General features: G+C 45.0%; 2 protein-coding genes across 10 annotated transcripts in view; one reads left to right on the top strand and one right to left on the bottom strand.

The window, feature by feature from the left end:
* Positions 1–536: 536 nt before the first annotated feature.
* COX14 (cytochrome c oxidase assembly factor COX14) lies at positions 537–16,852 on the top strand. Of its 4 annotated transcripts, XM_085872431.1 has the most exons (4): positions 577–671; positions 816–870; positions 6,194–6,286; positions 15,689–16,852. In XM_085872431.1, exons 3-4 carry the CDS (start codon positions 6,215–6,217, stop codon positions 15,899–15,901), a joined length of 285 nt encoding a protein of 94 aa, XP_085728557.1. In that variant the 5' UTR covers positions 577–671; positions 816–870; positions 6,194–6,214; the 3' UTR covers positions 15,902–16,852. The 4 variants fall into 4 exon arrangements, 2 of the variants coding, with proteins under 2 accessions (XP_085728557.1, XP_085728558.1); XR_015055887.1 differs by lacking the exon at positions 6,194–6,286 and having other exon boundaries at positions 537–671; XM_085872432.1 differs by lacking the exon at positions 577–671 and having other exon boundaries at positions 742–870.
* LOC147029392 (sterol O-acyltransferase 1-like) overlaps positions 16,297–18,609 on the bottom strand; it is a 65,600-nt gene continuing 63,287 nt past the window's right edge. For all 6 annotated transcript variants that reach the window (XM_085872426.1, XM_085872427.1, XM_085872429.1 and 3 more), the window contains exon 15: positions 16,297–16,572. In XM_085872426.1, the coding sequence (XP_085728552.1) occupies positions 16,516–16,572 (57 nt within the window). In that variant the 3' untranslated portion in view covers positions 16,297–16,515. The remainder of the gene's footprint in view (positions 16,573–18,609) is intronic.

Consider the following 18,609-nt stretch of genomic DNA (forward strand, 5'->3'; position numbering starts at 1 on the left):
GCACAACTGAAGCGTCATCACCTCCTATTGGTCGAGGTGGGAGGAGCCTGTTCAGTGTTCAGCTCTCCAATTGGAGGTTGCAGAATCTGAGGTGGAGCCGCTAAGATCCGTGATCATGAGACGAGTTTGCTTTCCTCTTCTTCTTCTTTGCGCAAATAAGCAAAGCGAGTGGACAAACTCTTTTTGCCGACATAACATCGAGTCCATGTATAAAGCAAGCCGCTTGCTAACGGAACACACCCCGATAATTATCTTGTTCAACTTTGTCAGGACAATATAAATTATAATCCACTTCAATAATTCATTTCAATGCGAAACAAAACTACAGTATTGTCGATCTGACAGGAATTTCCTCGAATTATAAAATGTTCACGGACGTCACATCCGGGTTCTGAAAAAAATACTTTGAGGTCGTATTAGATTTGGTCTTTCGTTAGAAACTGGTGTGGGTGTGGGTGTGGACCAGCTGAGTTCACGAGATTATCAGAATTAATTTTTTTTTATTGTATCCCCTCAGTTGCAACGGCCCTCAGCACAATGTGTCGGGTTATTAAAACAACAAGAACAACAACAAGAACAACAACAACAACAACAACAACAACAACAACAACAACAACAGAAATACTCCGAAGACTTCCGCCATTCGAATTTGGTGGGGACGCTTGATTGAGGTTTGTTTCGTGGATTCCGGAAAAAAACTTAGCAAAGGATGAAAGTATTGTGTAATGTTTGAAGGACGATGTGATTATGCGGTGTATTGCAAGCTTCGTGTTCAGTTTCGCCCGCACCGTAACTCCGTGTCTGCCCTTCTGCAGCTTGTCCTTCGTGAACCAGTCTTGAAAGTGAGAGTGACGACTACATCGAGAGAAGGTATGCACGTGTCCTGCACAGTACGGTGTATAATGTATATTTTATAATATGGAATAGGCAAAGCCGAGAAGCGAACGTAGTATTCTTCTTACATTCGCTTCTGACTTTCCTATAACTGGTTCACAACTGTATACGCAATTTCCGGTTACTTCGGCCTGGATTCGGAATCAGCGATCAAATAACGTAAATCACGATTAAAAATTGTTTTTTTGATGATGCGGGAGATATCTTTATTAAAATCAGTGGAGGAAATATACACCATGTCTGATATTTGGGTCTTTCATGTCTCCGACGATGCCTTTATCTCCCGGCATGCATCATTACCCATGACAAAAACCGGAAGCAAAAGGGTCATAGCCGACGACACGGATTCAAAATTGCCAGGGTATTGTGTTGTTGTTTCCTAGTCTCTCATGTGCACGCGTTGAGTATGAAGCTCACTACGTTCGCCATAAACTAGTACGTGGCCGTACGTGCAAAAAACAAAAAAATATTCAAACCACGTGCCAGAAACAACAACCACACAGGCCATTCCTTAACTCTAGCGTGCCCGTACGTACAAAAAAAAAGATTTGTGACATCAATCGTGACGTCATAGCACCGTGTCCTGTCATTGGTTTGGTAAATAAATCGCCATAACTTGGGAACCACTTGTTCGATTAATATCAAACCTTGAAAAGGCACATCCTCAGGGCTCCAGCAATATACCTGGCAAGTTTCAATTAGATCGGACCAGTGGTTGTCGAGAAACAGCGGTCACACACACACACACACACACACACACACACACACACACACACACACACACACACACACACACACACACACACACACACACACACACACACACACACATTGCTGGAATTATAGATAGATATAAACGATTGAGGGGAGTGACTCAGGATGATGTGAGGAAGAAGTGTGGACGTCATGATTTATAAAAATAGATGTGATGATGTCACAGATAGACGTTGAGTGGAGATGTCAGACGTCACAAAAGGAGAACGGCACTCAGGAGAACGCACTCGTACCTCCGCCATGATTAGTTTATTTTACGTTTTGTATCTCACTGAAAGGTCAGCTCTGCATCCAGAACCAACCCAAATCAAATCGGCTTGTTCTTGTTACTGGACCAACTCGTCCACCTCGTGTCATCCGAATGCGGCCACATTGTTTCTCCCAATTGGTGCACTTGCGGCCACATTGTTTCCCCCAATAGGTGCACTGGTGGCCACATTGTTTCTCCCAATTGGTGCACTTGCGGCCACATTCCTTCTCCCAATTGGTGCACTTGCGGCCACATTGTTTCTCCAAATTGGTGCACTTGCGGCCACATTGTTTCCCCCAATAGGTGCACTTGCGGCCACATTATTTCCCCCAATAGGTGCACTGGCGGCCACATTGTTTCCCCCAATAGGTGCACTTGCGGCCACATTGTTTCTCCCAATTGGTGCACTTGCGGCCACATTGTTTCCCCCAATTGGTGCACTTGCGGCCACATTGTTTCCCCCAATTGGTGCACTGGCGGCCACATTGTTTCTCCCAATTGGTGCACTTGCGGCCACATTGTTTCTCCCAATAGGTGCACTGGCGGCCACATTGTTTCTCCCAATTGGTGCACTTGCGGCCACATTGTTTCTCCCAATAGGTGCACTTGCGGCCACATTCCTTCTCCCAATTGGTGCACTTGCGGCCACATTCCTTCTCCCAATTGGTGCACTTGCGGCCACATTGTTTCCCCCAATAGGTGCACTGGCGGCCACATTGTTTCTCCCAATTGGTGCACTTGCGGCCACATTGTTTCTCCCAATAGGTGCACTGGCGGCCACATTGTTTCTCCCAATTGGTGCACTTGCAGCCACATTGTTTCTCCCAATAGGTGCACTTGCGGCCACATTCCTTCTCCCAATTGGTGCACTTGCAGCCACATTCCTTCTCCCAATTGGTGCACTTGCGGCCACATTCCTTCTCCCAATTGGTGCACTTGCGGTCACATTGTTTCTCCCAATTGGTGCACTTGTGGCCACATTGTTTCTCCCAATTGGTGCACTTGTGGCCACATTCCTTCTCCCAATTGGTGCACTTGCGGTCACATTCCTTCTCCCAATTGGTGCACTTGCGGCCACATTCCTTCTCCCAATTGGTGCACTTGCGGCCACGTTGTTTCTCCCAATTGGTGCACTTGCGGCCACATTGTTTCCCCCAATTGGTGCACTTGCGGCCACATTGTTTCCCCCAATTGGTGCACTTGCGGCCACATTGTTTCCCCCAATACGTACACTGAATGTATGAACGCAAGTGGAAAGCTGTCACTTTGATCTTCTCTTTGATGTCATTGGTTTTATGTACATTCTGATTTCATACTAACTGAATTGCTAAAAATACTTTCCTTTAAAACAAATTGCCATCGTCGTCGTGTCCCCGACGGGTGTACAAATCGTGATGAACGCGCAGGAGTGACTTTCCATCGGCAAGGCTGCAAATACTGTGTTACTGTACTGCGTATGATACCGTAAGTTGATTTTTCACACTTTGAACCCAAGTGGCCGTTCTACCAGCTGCTATTCAAACCTCCATATTTCTGAATGGCCAGATTTTTCTCCAGGTAGCCCAGAGTGGGAGAGCCAGAAGTCCTCACAACCAATACACTTCACCTCAATGATGTCAATTTATTATAAACAATATATGGCTTCACGTCGTGGCCATCTTTGATTGATTTCTCCCCCCCCCCCGCCCCCACTTGGGTGGTTTGACTATTTTAAAACTGCTGGATATTTTGTTACTGTAAGAGCAGTCAGTGTTTCACATCGTTCTTATTGTTGGGTTTTTTTTCTCCTTTTAATAATTTTGGTTTGGCATGCGGGAGAACAATTAAAAATATTTCATTTTCAAGAAAACTTCAGTGTGCGTCCTCGTTTTATATGTTCAGCTCAGATAATTCTGGAACAGTCATGAAGAGGCTTTCAGTAGGTGGCACACATTGAATTCTGCGGTGGAGGGTGCTTGTATGATTCCATTGTTGGTGAACGATGATGGTGCCAACGATCAGGGTTAAGCTTCCAATCCAGTTACGTTAGAGATCGGTGGTTCGACCTGTGCTACGAGTCGACTTCACGGTCAGCAGCACAAAGGAATCGCACAGGAGAAGGGAATCTTTATTTGTTGTGAGTGCTGTGAGATGTGGTGGTACCATCTCCGACTTATTTCCAGTTGTTACTGGAGTTCGTCAGGGGTGTGTACTGGCCCCCACACTTTTCAGCACTTGCATGGACTAGATTCTGGGGAGGATGTCAGAGAGATCAAGCTGCGGTGCATCGTTTGGGAATGTCAAAGATCTCTGACCTTGATTTCGCAGATGATGCAGTCAGCTTTGCGGAGACTCTAGATGTCCTTTGGGGGGCCCTCGTGGTGCTGAATGAGGAGTCGGAGCCGCTGGGATTACGGGTTTCCTGGGTCAAAACTAAGATCCAGGCTTTCACTGACATCTTGGATGCTGCTGTCCTGTCTACCTGTTTGTGGTGAGGATGTTGAGGTCGTGGAGAGGTTTACTTACCTTTGTCGTGATATTCGTGTCTCTGCTGGCTGTGAGTCAGAGGTCAACAGACGTCTGGGTTTAGCCTTGGGAGTCATGGATTCACTGGATCATGGGGTGTGACGCTGCCAATATCTGTGCGGGAGGCCAAAAGTCCGAGTCTTCAGGTCCTTGGTGTTTCCAGTCTTGCTGGATGGATGTGAGACTTGGACTCTGACCAGGGATCTGAGACAGAGACTTAATTCCTTTGGTACCAGGTCTCTTCGGAGAATCCTTGGCTATCGCTGGTCGGACTTTGTGTCCAACGAGCGGTTGCTGAGAGAGACTCAAATGAGATTTGTAACCTGAATAGTCCGTGAACGTCAGCTGCGGCTGTTTGGACATGTGGCTCGTTTTCCTGACGCTGATCCTGCTCACCGGATTCTCTCAGCGAGGGATTCTTGTGAGTGGAGGAGGTCAATGGGCCGACCACGTGCCTCGTGGTTGCAGCAGGTTGATCAGTATCTCAAGGAGATGGGGATGGGCCTGGCATCTGCCTGGGGGATGGCCAGACGGAGGCCCCTGGAGTACCGGCGGAGAGTGGACGCAGCGACGCGCTGCTCTCGCACTTGCTCCCGGACCTGACCTGACCTCTGAAGTGCTCTGGTGGCGGAGAGAGAGATTGGGGTCTCAAGGAAGTGCTCTGGCGGAGAGAGATTTCACAAACTGTCATCTGGTCCACAGAATGCCTCGGAAGGTTAGTCTCGGCTCTTGCCTTCTATGTCCGTGCTGTTGTCTTTGACATCAAGTGTTCACATAAATCATTCCAGAGTGCAGATTTCTAGCTTGTTAGACAGATTGTTGCCGTGAGTGCAGATGTATAGATTGTTGCAGAGTACATTTGTGTTATAACTTGTTGCTAAGTGCACTTTTTAATCGAGTCAATAATGTTGGTTGAGATGCAGTTGAACTGATCAGTGATTCTTGGAGAACTTTTTTTTTGACCTCCACCACCGAAGGTGGAAGGAGGTTATGTTTTCACTCCTGTTTGTTTGTCTGTCTCTTAGTCTATGAGCAGGATATCTCAAAAGTTGTGGACGGATTCGGATGAAACTTTGTGGACAGGTTGCTCGTTTGAAAAGGACGAATGGGTTTGATTTTTTGGTGAAAATCCGGATCCAGATACTGGAATTTTTGAAGCGATTCTTCACCACTGAGACGTAAGACGAGATGCAAAGATGATATGTAGCATGATATTTCAAAGTTGTGGATGAGTTGGGTGGATGACAACAACACGCCAATTCGATTTTGGTTCACCTTTGGATGCAGATCCGGCCTGTCAATGGGGTACAAAACATACCCTGTTCAGTTTGGCAGAGGTATACGCTCTATCGGGTGCCGTTCTTGTGTGTCATGGAATTGAGGTGCACGTCTTGATGAAAGCACGTGTTGCAATGTTTCCACGAGTCTTAAAGATCCTGGTGGGAGTGACGAGGGTAATGTTCCTTTGGCCTGAAGATTTATTGGGTTCTTCGCACATTCACAAGAAATGAGAGGTGGTTATGGAAAGACCGAGTTGGTTTTCGGATCATTTTGTAGCAACCTAGTTTCACAGGATATTCTTGATTGGGAGGTTACTGGAATGATGTGTGAATGCGAAAGGAGTTTTCTCCTTACTTCGGTGACATTGTTTTATAGCTGTCTTGTCTGTTGGCTTTGCAGACGTCAAATGTGCCAATCACGATTGATAGTTTTCTTATTCTATTTTTATTTTGTTTTGCGTGTGGGCGCCAACATCATCCTGCCCTGTAGAGTGGCCGTGGCCCCTCGTAAATGTGTGCCATCCCTCTCCAGGGTCCTTCAGCTTACTTCGCTACCGTGGCCTACAGTCTCCTAGTAAAGTGGGTAAGTTTTGTATACATTAAGAGCACGTTGGCATACGTCGTAGTACGCCGAGCTCGTTGACAAATTTTAAGCATGCTCAAAAATTTTCGACATATGCCAGCGTATGACTCGTATGTTCCACATACGCTGGCCATAAGTTGTAGGCACGTTACGCGATCGTTGACACACTTCGACACACGTTACTTGTAAGTTACTCATAAGTCGAAACACGTCGAGGTAATGTTTAGCGTACCCGAAACTTATTTCTAACCAATGAGTAACGTGCTTTAAACCTATGTGTAACGTATCTCCAACGCATATTGACGTGTGTAGACGTATTTGACGTCTTCCGGACGACCACAGAACTTACTGAACGTGTTTCTAACTTACAGCTACCGTATAATGGCGTATTGGCAGCGTTTATGGGAATTGGTATATAAAAATGGGCTTCACAGGAGGAACCCGTCAGTGTTCCAGACTCCATGTTTTTTTTTTTTTCTTTTTTTTGGCATGACGGTGATGTTGACACTTCAATTTCTAGTGCGGTTATGATTTAAATCGTTGAGCGGCAGCCTATTAATAGGCTACGCCACGTGATCGTCCGCGATACGCTGCCGCGCTATGCATTAGTTAGAATATCGTTGAGCATAGGTTGTGAACGTCGACAACACGCTAAGCATTCGTTGGTTTAAGTTATCTATATGTTATCGGAACGTTCTGTGTACGTTACTAATACGTTATGCATACGTCCAACTCGTTATGAATACGCCCAAAACTGAAAAAAACATCAATAGTTAAGTGTACGCCAGCGTTTTACATACATTTTGATACGTTGCCATACGCTGGCTAAAACGTCAAGGTGGTGACAGGGCCCTTAACGGATGTCTGTCGTGATCAAAGCAATCTGAATAGCTCTGAGACAAAGTTCATGTGTAATTGTGCCTGGGAAGTACAAAAAGAAGCAATAACTAGCCGGGAGGCGACGATAGTTCGTGGGCATTATTGAACAATGCCATGATAGGTACAATTGAGTTCGTGGAAGCTTTTGAGGAAGCCCTACCATAAAAACCTATCTCTTCCGTCAAAGTTTACCAAATCAAATCGGATTGTTTATATGTTGTACTTATGGACATTACGTACAGCTTCGAGGAAATGAAATTGCGAGAAAAAAAATAAAAATACATACAAAGTTGAAGTGGGCGTGGCTCCACCCACAAGGGCTGTGGGACGCCCCTCATACAAAAAGACACAACTAGACCATGATATCTAGCTTGTGTCCAAGTTTCATCAAGATCGCTTCAAACGTCACGGAGCTATGCTCTGGAGAGAGTCACAAACAGACAGACAGACACACAGACACAACGAAAATAGTGGTCACTGCTGGTGCCCGCGAACCAATTATTTTCAAACATTTAATGTATGCCCTCCGGATTTGTCCAATTGGTCGTGCCCTTAATTATTTAAACCTTAAAGGCCTTCAGGCATTCCAAAGAGGCATTGAGTACAAAGAGGGAAATGACAAGACTCAAAGGAATAATTGAAGTTGCATTCAATGGGACGCAGATTAACCCAGGCGAAAGGTGCCCGTGTGAGCAGTTCTGGCAGGCTGTCTCTCCATGGTCCAAGTGCCACGGCTCCAGAGAAGACGCCTCACAAGGCGGGGCTGAAACTGCCATGTGAAGGAGTGGTCTGATTGCTCTTGGGGAGGCTGGCTACACCCTTTTTTGTGTGCCCTCACAACAAGACTCTGAGCCTGGTGTGGTTTAGTGGTTAAGGCGGTGGCTTGGGATCCTGAGTTCGAGCCCCGCTGGCCGCTGAGTTAGCATCAAGGGGGTTGATTCAGCCTGTCATCCTTCCGAAGGTTGGCGAAATGAGCACCAGGACACTGGTAATTATCCCTGCAGGGTCGAAGGCAACTAAGGGTTGGCGTCAGGAAGGGCATCCGGCTGTAAAAACATTGCTCCAAGAAAGGGTACCATGATTGGAGCTGCAAAAAAGCTGACTCCTGCTCAGGGATAAAGGCTTTCAAATGGTGTGATGACAGCAAGACTCACCTTGTGAAAGCCCAGACGAGACAGACACTGAGTTCCGGCTGCTCCTCTTTTTTTTTCCCGTATCCTTGTCCCTCACCTTTCCCCTTGACGTCACCGACCCCCACATGCGCCACGCTCATTCGCCGCACAGGCGTCACTCATGCAGACTCGTAGAGATAACTACCTTATACCATGTAGATCATTCCCACAACAATATAAAGATGTATATTGTTACACATCCATGTTCAAGGCCTGCCACAAGGGGGGGGGGCACTTGGGTCCCCCCTGAACCCCCAGTCCGGAGGCTGCCAGGAACAGATAACTCCGCACACTGGCAGGTTGCTAAGCAACCACAAATGCCTATTGACACGGCCAATCCAGGCAGGGTTACACGACTTCGAGTGATACCTTCCCTGTGGACGGCCGGCTAATTGGGGTCAGTGCCCTCGGCGCACATTCGGATTACTGGCGAGTGTGCAGTGAGTGTGCACTGGCTGACAAAGCAAATTATTTGGGTAGAACGTCCCGCCTAACCTTACTTGTGCACTGCATCGGACCAAGAAAGTAATAGACAACCGAGACAGATTGGAAACGGCAACAAACAATTATTTATTACAAACACAAAACCAAGCAATCATTTATAAATGAGAAAACAAAAAGGCACAGAAGAGCAGATTTAACCAAAAAGGCACAGAAGAGCACAGAAGAGCACAGAAGAAGCCCCCGCCCGCCCTTTACGCGCCTAAAGCCATGATGGAAGCCCCCCCCCCCCCGCCACCCCGTGCAAAATGCCTACTGGTACTGTTCTACACTGGACCACGCTTGCAAGAAGCGCTGCACCCCGTTGGCCACGACGAATACTCAGTGTCATGAACATGCACGTGAGAGCACCCTATGGATTAACGACCACAGACAGGTCAAACATGCCCAATTAATGCACTAATGAAGGGAACACGAAGAGGAACTCCGCCAGACCGAGGGATGACCGAACGGCCACGAGGCCGAAGGCAAGACCAATGGGGGTAAAGGAGGGACTGTTGAAAGGATTTTTGATGGTGGGGAGTTCATTGGTGGAATGTTGAAATGGGGTGATGGAGGGAAGATTGAGAGTACCGGAGGGATTGAACAGAATGATTGTGTGAAGGAGGAAAGATTGAAAGTAACAGACGGGGAGGGGGGAGGCATTACACTGGAAAAATACAGTCAAGCCAACGCATTCCCCTTGAACAGCCTTTTGACAAGGGACCAAGGACTATCTATACCAGTAATTCTTAACCTGGGGGAAATTTCCCTTTGGGGGGGAAATTATTTTTTTAGGTTGAAGAATTTTCAAACTATTTATTGCGTTGAAAACGTCGTCCGAATACGCTTCACACACGATGACAAATTAGCGTTACAAGCGGAATCGAACCCCGGTCCTCTGGTGAACCGTTCCAGTGCGTTAAATGCATTTCTGTCTCAGGCTGTGTACCATGTATATTTACATGCACATGTACATGTACATGATATTAATGATGTCCTTATCTCTTTAATATTTGTTTAGAATAGGCATAATCTAGTTAATTGTGATGTTAGATATGCCTTGCTATAACGTGGAGATAGATGTTCCTTTTCCCTGCTCCCTGTTGTTTCTTTCTCCACCAAACATTTGGCTTTGTTTTTATGTTATTTTCCTCCATCTGTCATTTGTTCTTTTGAAGTAAGAGGCCACAGGAGAATGAACATACATATATGGGGAGCATGCGCCACATCGCATCGCTGCATCCACTTTCTGCCGGTACACCACAGGCTTCCATCTGGCCATCCCCATCTCTTCGTGATAGGACATTCCAGGCACTCACCCGAAGGGATTGCCTCGGGTTTACCCAAGGAGACCACCGTCTGGTGGACGACACCTTAGCACTACCCCACTGCACACCACTCGGTGTGTTTTTCTGGTGGCCAGAGTGCAAATCCTGCCCTCAACCTCTGAGGAAAGGGTACCCACTGAAAGAGGATGTCTGCAGACACAGTTGGATATCAAATATGGATGGCTGTTGACTCATAAGGAGCTCCTCCACCCCTTGGCAGGTTTTGTTTTTCGTGTTGCAGGGTGTCCATATCCATACACCCTCCTCACCAGGAGGACTTGGTGGGGGGGAGCCGGTTTAGTCGCTGACACTCGACCATGAACCGGTTAGTACAGGTTTTACATGATACCTGTAGCAAGTCACAGATCTGATCTGGCCTGACCTGACCGGACTATCTGGGTTGGGTGCTACCGTATCAGTCGCGCTGCTCTGTACCATCCAACTCGGCACAGTGCAGAACTCTCGTTCTCAAGCGATCCCCAAACCAAGCCTCCGAATAGGCGGATTGCAGGCACGCACCACTACGCCCGGCGTCCAGGTCAAGATCCCCCTCTTTTCATAACCTGGTTATGGACCAATCACCATTATGATCATTCGATGGCATCTGTCGATTTGGCCTGGACATCACTTCTTTCCTTGGTTGGTGCTGTTGAACTGCAGTAAATGACAGTTCACATCACCACAGGGGGCTCGTGAACTGCAGCGGTTACACACATGGCTTTTGTGCACGTAGCTTTTGCTGTTGTGACTCAACCTGAAAAGCCGTCAATGCCAGACCACCAACGAAGCCAGAAGGTTGTGCTCTGTGGAGAGGTATGGGTTTGGTTTTGTGGAAGGTCCAAGCCAAGTTTCACTTTCTTCCTTGGCCCCTGAGCTTGTCTTGCCGTGGTGTTGAACTGTCGGCCAGCTGGGTCGCGCCATGCAGACCAGCCGTGTTTTACTGTTCTCTCTCTCTCTCCCTCTGGTAATGGAACAACTTCCCTGCCTTGGGATTGAACTGCCCAGAACTGCACGGCTTTGGTGCTGGGTTTGAGAGCAACTTCTTCCTGTCTCATCGGATTCCCAATGTATACCTCTCGTCCTGTGATTGATTCGGCCCGAAGATTAGAATAACTAAGGAATCTACTGATCGCTTGGTTTGTTTTGAGGGTTTCGAGCGAGTAGAGAGTGAGAGGTGTTTATTTATTTGCAAATGCATTTGCACTGTATTTGCTTCATGTAATCCTTCCCCCAAACATTTGCCTATTAAACATATCTGGTCTCAGGGTGGATTCTGTTTGTTCTATCTGCCTTGTTTGGTGGTTTAGGGTGGTTGTAGTTTAATGATAAAGCGGTTCAGACCGCGCTCGTGACCAAAGGGTTTGCTCGGCCAAATTAGATAGGTTAGGGGCGTCTATCGGCACAAATTCCACGGTCGCAATGAGTAGTGTAACATGGCAAACAGGCCCAATAATTTACTCGGGGCTGTGGACTGAGCTGCTTGTTGTGGTCGTTTTGACACAACCCGCGAGACTCCAAACAGGTAACTGGAACGGGCCTGTGGCTGTTAAAATATGTACAGCGTGTCAATAAAGTCCTTGTGCAACTTTGAACTTTTGTTGGACGCATGATATCAACTATAAAATGGTGCATGAAAGCATCATTCAGAATGGTTTAATACAATACAGTTCAATTTCCTATCCTTCAACTATGCTTCATTTTTTTTCAGATCCATAACTGATAGAAGATGGTGACATTAGAAGAAAAGGTAAACTGTGTGCTTTGGCTAGCTGAACTGAAGTCTATAACAGCAGTGAGAAGAAAGTTCAGCGCTCATTACAAGAAAGGTGCACCACACAGGAACTCAATTAACAATTGGATGAAGAAGTTCAAAGAAACGGGTTCAGTGAATGACAAACCACGATCTGGAAGGCGACGAATCGGTGAGGAAGCCGTAGCAGCTGTCCAGGAATCGTATGAACGAAGTCCACATAAATCATTGCGACGTGCGTCGCTTGAGTTGAACATGCCACGTACAACAGTGCACAAAATTCTCAAAGCCGTGTTGCATGAACATGCTTGCAAGAGCCAGGTAGTTGAAATGTTACATGAAGAAGACAACGATTCAAGGTTAGATTTTTGTCAACTCTTCAAAGCAAACGTCCCAATTCCCCTGTTTCTTCATGAGAATAATGTAAATGAATCGAACTGTATTGTATTAAAAATTCATGAATTCTGCTTCCATCCACCATTTATAGTTTGTTTTTATTTCATGTATATCAAAAGTTATAAAAGTTCACAGTTGCACAGGGTGTGTGTGTGTGTGTGTGTGTGTGTGTACTCTGCCATTAAAAAAAAACAAAACAAACAAACAAAAAAAAACTGAACACATGATTTCTTGTTTTTGCAATTAGCTTATGTGATACCATCATGTTATGTTACACTGTGACACATGGGGATTCAACATGGAAGTAATGATGTCCACACCAGGCATATTCACCTCTGGTAGCAATCACTGTGTCGAAGTCCAGGAAGGTTGTTTGTAGTACTCTGGGCAGTTTGAAACCGATTGCATAGATTGTTCATGCGAATGTATCGGTCCTGAGCAGGAGTCATTACCTGAGGTCATCCACTTGATCGCATACATCTCTTGTTGATCCAGTGACTTGACAACTTATTCTAAGGTGGTAAACACTTCCTCTCCTCGTGGCAGCTCGCCTTGCAGCATGCTTTATGGAAAGCCCTGCTTGAAGGTGTCCAACAATTTGATTATTCTAATTTTCTGACAGATCAGAATGCTCTGTGTCAGCTCTAAAAGCTTAAGGCTGCATGCATTGCACGTGCTAAGCAATTATTGCATGGGGCAATTGCGTTGTGTTTAAACCTGTAACTAGGTGTTCTGCATATCCCTCGTGCCCAAAAGGCATTTGGAATCTATGCTGGAACAGTCCTTCAACAATTACATTTTCAATTCTACATTTTTTTTATGGCAGAGTGTTGGTATATATATATATATATATATATATATATATATATATATATATATATATATATATATATATATATATATATATATATATATATATATATATATATATATATATATATATATATATATATATATATATATATATATTTCACCCTCTTGCTTCGAAGAGCTTGCGCTCAAAATGTTGCTTCACATTCTTTCTCACAATCATGAGCTTTCCACGGTCTCGCAACATTTGGTTGAGAAAATTGTCATCATTTTTCCATTGATGTAGGCTGCTTCTAATCTTTATAAATATAAGTTTTCTGGTGTATCCAAGATGGTTGATATCCAATAGAATGAGTAAAATGACAACCGCAGTTATGGTGGCTGGCTTAAGATCTTAGGGTGTTGAGGTCAAGCCCCTGTTTTTCCTGTTTAATTAACACCAGGTAGGTTGACTCATCCTGTCATCCTTCCGAGGTTGGCAAAATGAGTACCAGCATGCTGGTAATAGGGGGCAATGCATCAGCAGCACAATCGCAGCCACAGGTTGCATCCGAATAAGCATGAAAAGCTTTCAATTGTTTTTGCTCTCTCCAATATTTCCATTGAACACCAAGCATTCCATTTCTTTTTTACCTTCGCAAACTTTGCGAAGGTTATGTTTTGATCACTGTGTATTTATTTATTTATTTGTGAATGTGTGTTTGTTTGTTTGTTTGTTATTTGCACAACTCCAAAAGTATTGAACTGAATCGCAGCAAATTTGGTGGGATGATTGGTTATTATCCGAGGACCATTTGATTCGATTTTGGGAGCGATCGGGTCAAAGGTCAAGGTCATGAAAAGGTCAAAATCGTCTTTTTACCATAGCGCGGTCAATTTGTATCCAATTTGCATGCAACTAATGACAAAATGTTCAGAATTCAATGCCCCATCTTGCCATCTTGTGATATGTGACATGACACAATGGCGTAATAACCCTTATTAGCGGTTGGGAGTCAAAAGTTGGGGGGGGGGGTCACGACGTTGCTAAATGTGCGGTTTTAGTCATAACACGGTCAATTCTTATCCAATTTGCATGAAACCAACACCAAAATGTTGACTGTTCTGTTCCCCACACTCTAATACCAATTACAAAATTAAGAGTACAAAGGTCAAGGTCGAGGTCATGAAAAGGTCAAAATCGTCATTTTGCCATAGTGCGGTCGATTTTTATCCAACTTGCATGCAACTAATGCCAAGATGTTGTGAATTCAATGCCCAATCTTGTGATATACGATATGACACAATGACGTCATTACCTTTGTTAGTGGTTTGGGTCACAGGTCAGGGGGGGGTCAACGACCTTTATTATCATAACGCGGTCAATTCTTATACAATTTGCATGTAAGTAGATTCAAAATGTTTAGAATTCAATTCCCTATCCTGTGATGTGTAATATTTGACAGTGACTTTATTGGTGAGTTTAAAGCATTGGGGGGGTGGGGAGGGTGTAACTGAACTTATTTGTTATAATGCAACCAGTTGTCATCAGATTGACCTGACACCGACACCCAAAAAGGTCAGGGAGTTCATACAGAAATTGTACAATGTACGTGAATCAGTGTCAAACAGCAGGAAATTTAATGTTTTTAAGCCATCATAACACATATGAGATGGCAGATGTGGTATGGGTTTAAATACCCTCACAATCAACGGTTTCAGGGGGGGTGGGGGGGGCAAAATGTAGCGTTGGCGAAGGTATGCGCTCTACTGAGTGCCCGTTCTAGTTTCCTTATGTTTTTGCGCATTTCGTTTTCTTCAATGGCTTTGTGTCCGAGATGTTTTAATGTAAACGACGGATATTTATGGAAATGTGTCAACATTAAAAAGTTGCCATAAATCACATACCTTTGGAGTATTTTTTTTTATGAATAGCACTACTACTACTACTACTACAACTCCCCTAATGGCCACTTTCATTTCCATCTTTATGTTGGTAGGGCCGGGAAAGGTTTTTGGTCGGTCTTACATGAATGGGCAGGTCAGGTCTGAGGGGTCGACTGAAAGCAACCAGGAATTTGTTTAGAGTGACAGCGTTAACTCACCTACTCTTTGTGAAGGACGCTTTGACAATCAACGTCTACCAACTAATATTTGTGGACAGGACACCCAACTTAACGTCTATCTGAGGGACGATGCTCGGAGATGCAATGCCCTGTCTGCGAAGCACCGATCTGACCTTTTATAGTTGGGTCAGGAATCGATGACTAAACAGCTCAAAGGTACTGTAAGTGCACAACCTCAGCACCATCCTATTAGACAATTTTGTGGACAGTACTGTCGCAAGGATTTTGCACCATTCCACATCGTACCAGGAAATTTGAATAAATTTGTGGCATGCTGTAAATCCCGCTGCTTTTCTAAGCTTTTGCTGTGTATGTAAAGCATTTCCTTGTCCGGAATATAGTATGTATCCACTCCGTGCATCATTTGTAACAATGTTCCAGGACATAGAACGCTGCTCAAGTTGTTGAAATCTGTCCACAGAATATCTCTTCATGTACTCCTTTTAATACAGTCTTAATGGTTGACTTGCCGTTTCCAGGTTTCAGGCACCAGCAAAAGAGCAATGGCACAGGAACGGAAGTTGGCAAATATCGCCTACAAGCTCTTCTCTGGGTCAATGATGGTGCTTACGGTGTACGGTGCTTTCCTGTGCAGCTCGCAGGTCTATTCCATATACATGAACAGAAAAGCACGGAAACTCGAAGCAGCGCAGCAACCAATTGACCAAATAAAACGGAACACAGATCATTAGCACAATTGTTGAAAAAAATGCCCGAAGAAGATAACTGAATGTATCTTTTCTTTTTCTTTCTTTTTCTTTTCTTGACAACTCGAATGGCATTTGTTTGGGTGGTTGGCCTGTGCATGATGAATTTTCATGAAGCTGTTGGTATTCTCCTGTTCTCAAATGGAATGACTTAAGTGTTTTTGTTTCAGCATTTAAATGAAACCCTGGAGAATCAGTACACAGTGATTTCTACATTCTGAAAATCTTTTATTACACATCATGCCCTCACTTTGTAATCATTGAAGGATCTGTCACATTATAAAAAAATATTCTGAAGTTTCCATGCAAAAAAGGTATGAACAATTGATTTAACAAGTTACCGATTTGCAATAGAGAAGCTTGATCTCCATAAAGATCTCTTTCTCCTATTTTTTTTTTTTTTTGCAATGTTTATCAAATATTCTCCCATTAAACAAAACTTCTGATATTTTGTTCGAGGAACAAAAACATATTGCAAAAGTTTTTATTTTTCATCCTGCTTTCGAAAATGGCTTGTACAAGTCCTCTTTGTCATTGTGAATGCTGCAGGTCCCTCTTGGACCAAGTATAAGAACAGGATGGTATGTGAAGGCTTGGATTCAACCCCATTGATAGCATGACCAGGAGCGTGGCACCACAATATCCCATAGCACTCCCTGGAATAACATCAAAACGCAACTGTTAGATGAATCGGCTGGTTTCAGTCGTACTCAGCGTGCCTCCCGGCGCTTCGCTGATGGGTCTTAGAAAAAGACAGCACTTTGTACTTCACAAATGTATTACGTGTCTGAGTGAGGATGTAAAAAACCCCCCAAAAGGATCTTTGATAACATGTAATTGTTCTGGTCATGGCTGTGGTTGTTTATGTGCTGCTCCCATGTCCTTCCAAAGGGTTCCTCCTGTCGTAGAATAATAAATATTACCACTGGAACCGCTGCATTGAGCTCCCATTTCCACTTCTTGTATTGCAGGGATTTTTTTTAAACAGGCATATCTCTATTATAATACCAAGCTTGTAAACTAAAAACTCAGCTCGCCGTCACACGATCCCTATGAAATTGCTGTGGCACTTAGCGGACATGCTGACAATGTTTGGGAAGTCTTGGCGTTCCATAGTACCACTTGCATTTTGCACAATGCGTATTTTTGTCATTCCCCGTGTACGGTCTGTAGTCTGCTACCAGCTATGTTGTACTGCTATCCCGTGCATGTGCACGGGTATCACTAGTTTATGTTTAAAAGCAAGTTCATCGATCATTAGCTTTTCAATGGTGGCATTTTTATAATTGGAACATCTGCTCCCTACGGGAGTGGCAGGAAGGGTCATGCTATTATCCTCTCGAGGGTACATAGGTTGCTGTAGATTTAGGCTCAGGTCTATTTGTCTGTGGGGAAAGTGATAAGCATATAATGCCTCAAGAATGTCGGGTTTCCTCCCTCTTTTTTTGTCTACAACGTCGAGGCTCAAGGAAGAGCTAGTATTAGCACACTGAACGGATTCAGTCGCAATAGGACAAAAGGACCGGCAGAGAGAGGGAAAACACCAACAGCATCCTCTTCACTCTGCAGATCTGGATAAAATTACAAACTGGTCCAACATTTGGAACATGTCTTTCAACCCTGACAAATCTTACACTCTCACGATGTCTCTCTCAAAGGACCGTCTCAAACCACCCTCCCCCCCCCAATCGACTTTCACAACAATCGTCTTGAAGAAATCCTTTCATTAAAGCTTCTGGGTCTCACTGCCTGCCATGATCTTTCCTGGGAAAGGCAAATTTCCAAGCTGACCTCCAAAGCCAGTTGCCGACTGAGCATCTTCCATCGTGCAAAGTCCTTCCTTGGCACACCTGAGCTCCTGACCACATACAAAGCTTTCATACACAGCCTGATGAAGTCCTGCTCTCCCCTCTCGTCTGGTGCTCTCACCTTTATCAGCTTCACGCTGTAGAAACCAAGGCATTTATGATCATTGTCATCTCCTGCAATGAGGCCGAGTCTCTGGGCCTCTCGCTCTTTCACCGCAGGCAGGTCAGTGGTCTTTCTGTCTTTTACCATCTTCTCTCTGGCCTCGCCCCCCCTGCTCTGTCTGCGATATGTGCCCCCATATTTCCGCAGGGCACTCAAGGTCCGCCAGCAACCCCCTTCTGGTAAAACTACCAAAATGAAGAATCACTGCTCACCTTCACTCCTCTATTTTCCCACCTTTGTAACAAACTCGCACACACACTTCAATCCCACTCTTCCCTCCAGATCTTCAAAACAGCTGTTCACCGCCATCTTATCGCCCCCATCGAAAACCATGATCTTTTCTACCCCCGTTAATCCACCCCAAACCCATCTCCGTAAAATTCCCTGCTTTCCTTCCTGAAAGTCCCTGTAATGTCCATCTTGTTTAACCCGTGTTCCCCACCCTATCCCTCTCCCTTCCACAGATATCTTCATGTCTCTGTTCCTCACTGTTATGCGCTTCCCTCTCCCACCCCTCTCGTCTCCTGCTCCCCTTGTTGTACTTTCTGTGTGTTAGCTCTCATACGAGCCTCAACATTGTATCCAAAAAAATACAGAAGCAGAGTTGAAGGCCAAGATAGGAGCAGACAAACAATGGATTGGAAGGGGGGGTGGGGACAGGAGAGGATGCACGGGGTGGACAAGATAGATGCAGAAGGAAATTTGAAAGGAGGGCAATAGTT

Source organism: Eptatretus burgeri, chromosome 3, assembly GCF_056783735.1.
Source record: "Eptatretus burgeri isolate ZD-2024b chromosome 3, Ebu_testis_v1, whole genome shotgun sequence".
NCBI classification, from domain to species: domain Eukaryota; kingdom Metazoa; phylum Chordata; class Myxini; order Myxiniformes; family Myxinidae; genus Eptatretus; species Eptatretus burgeri.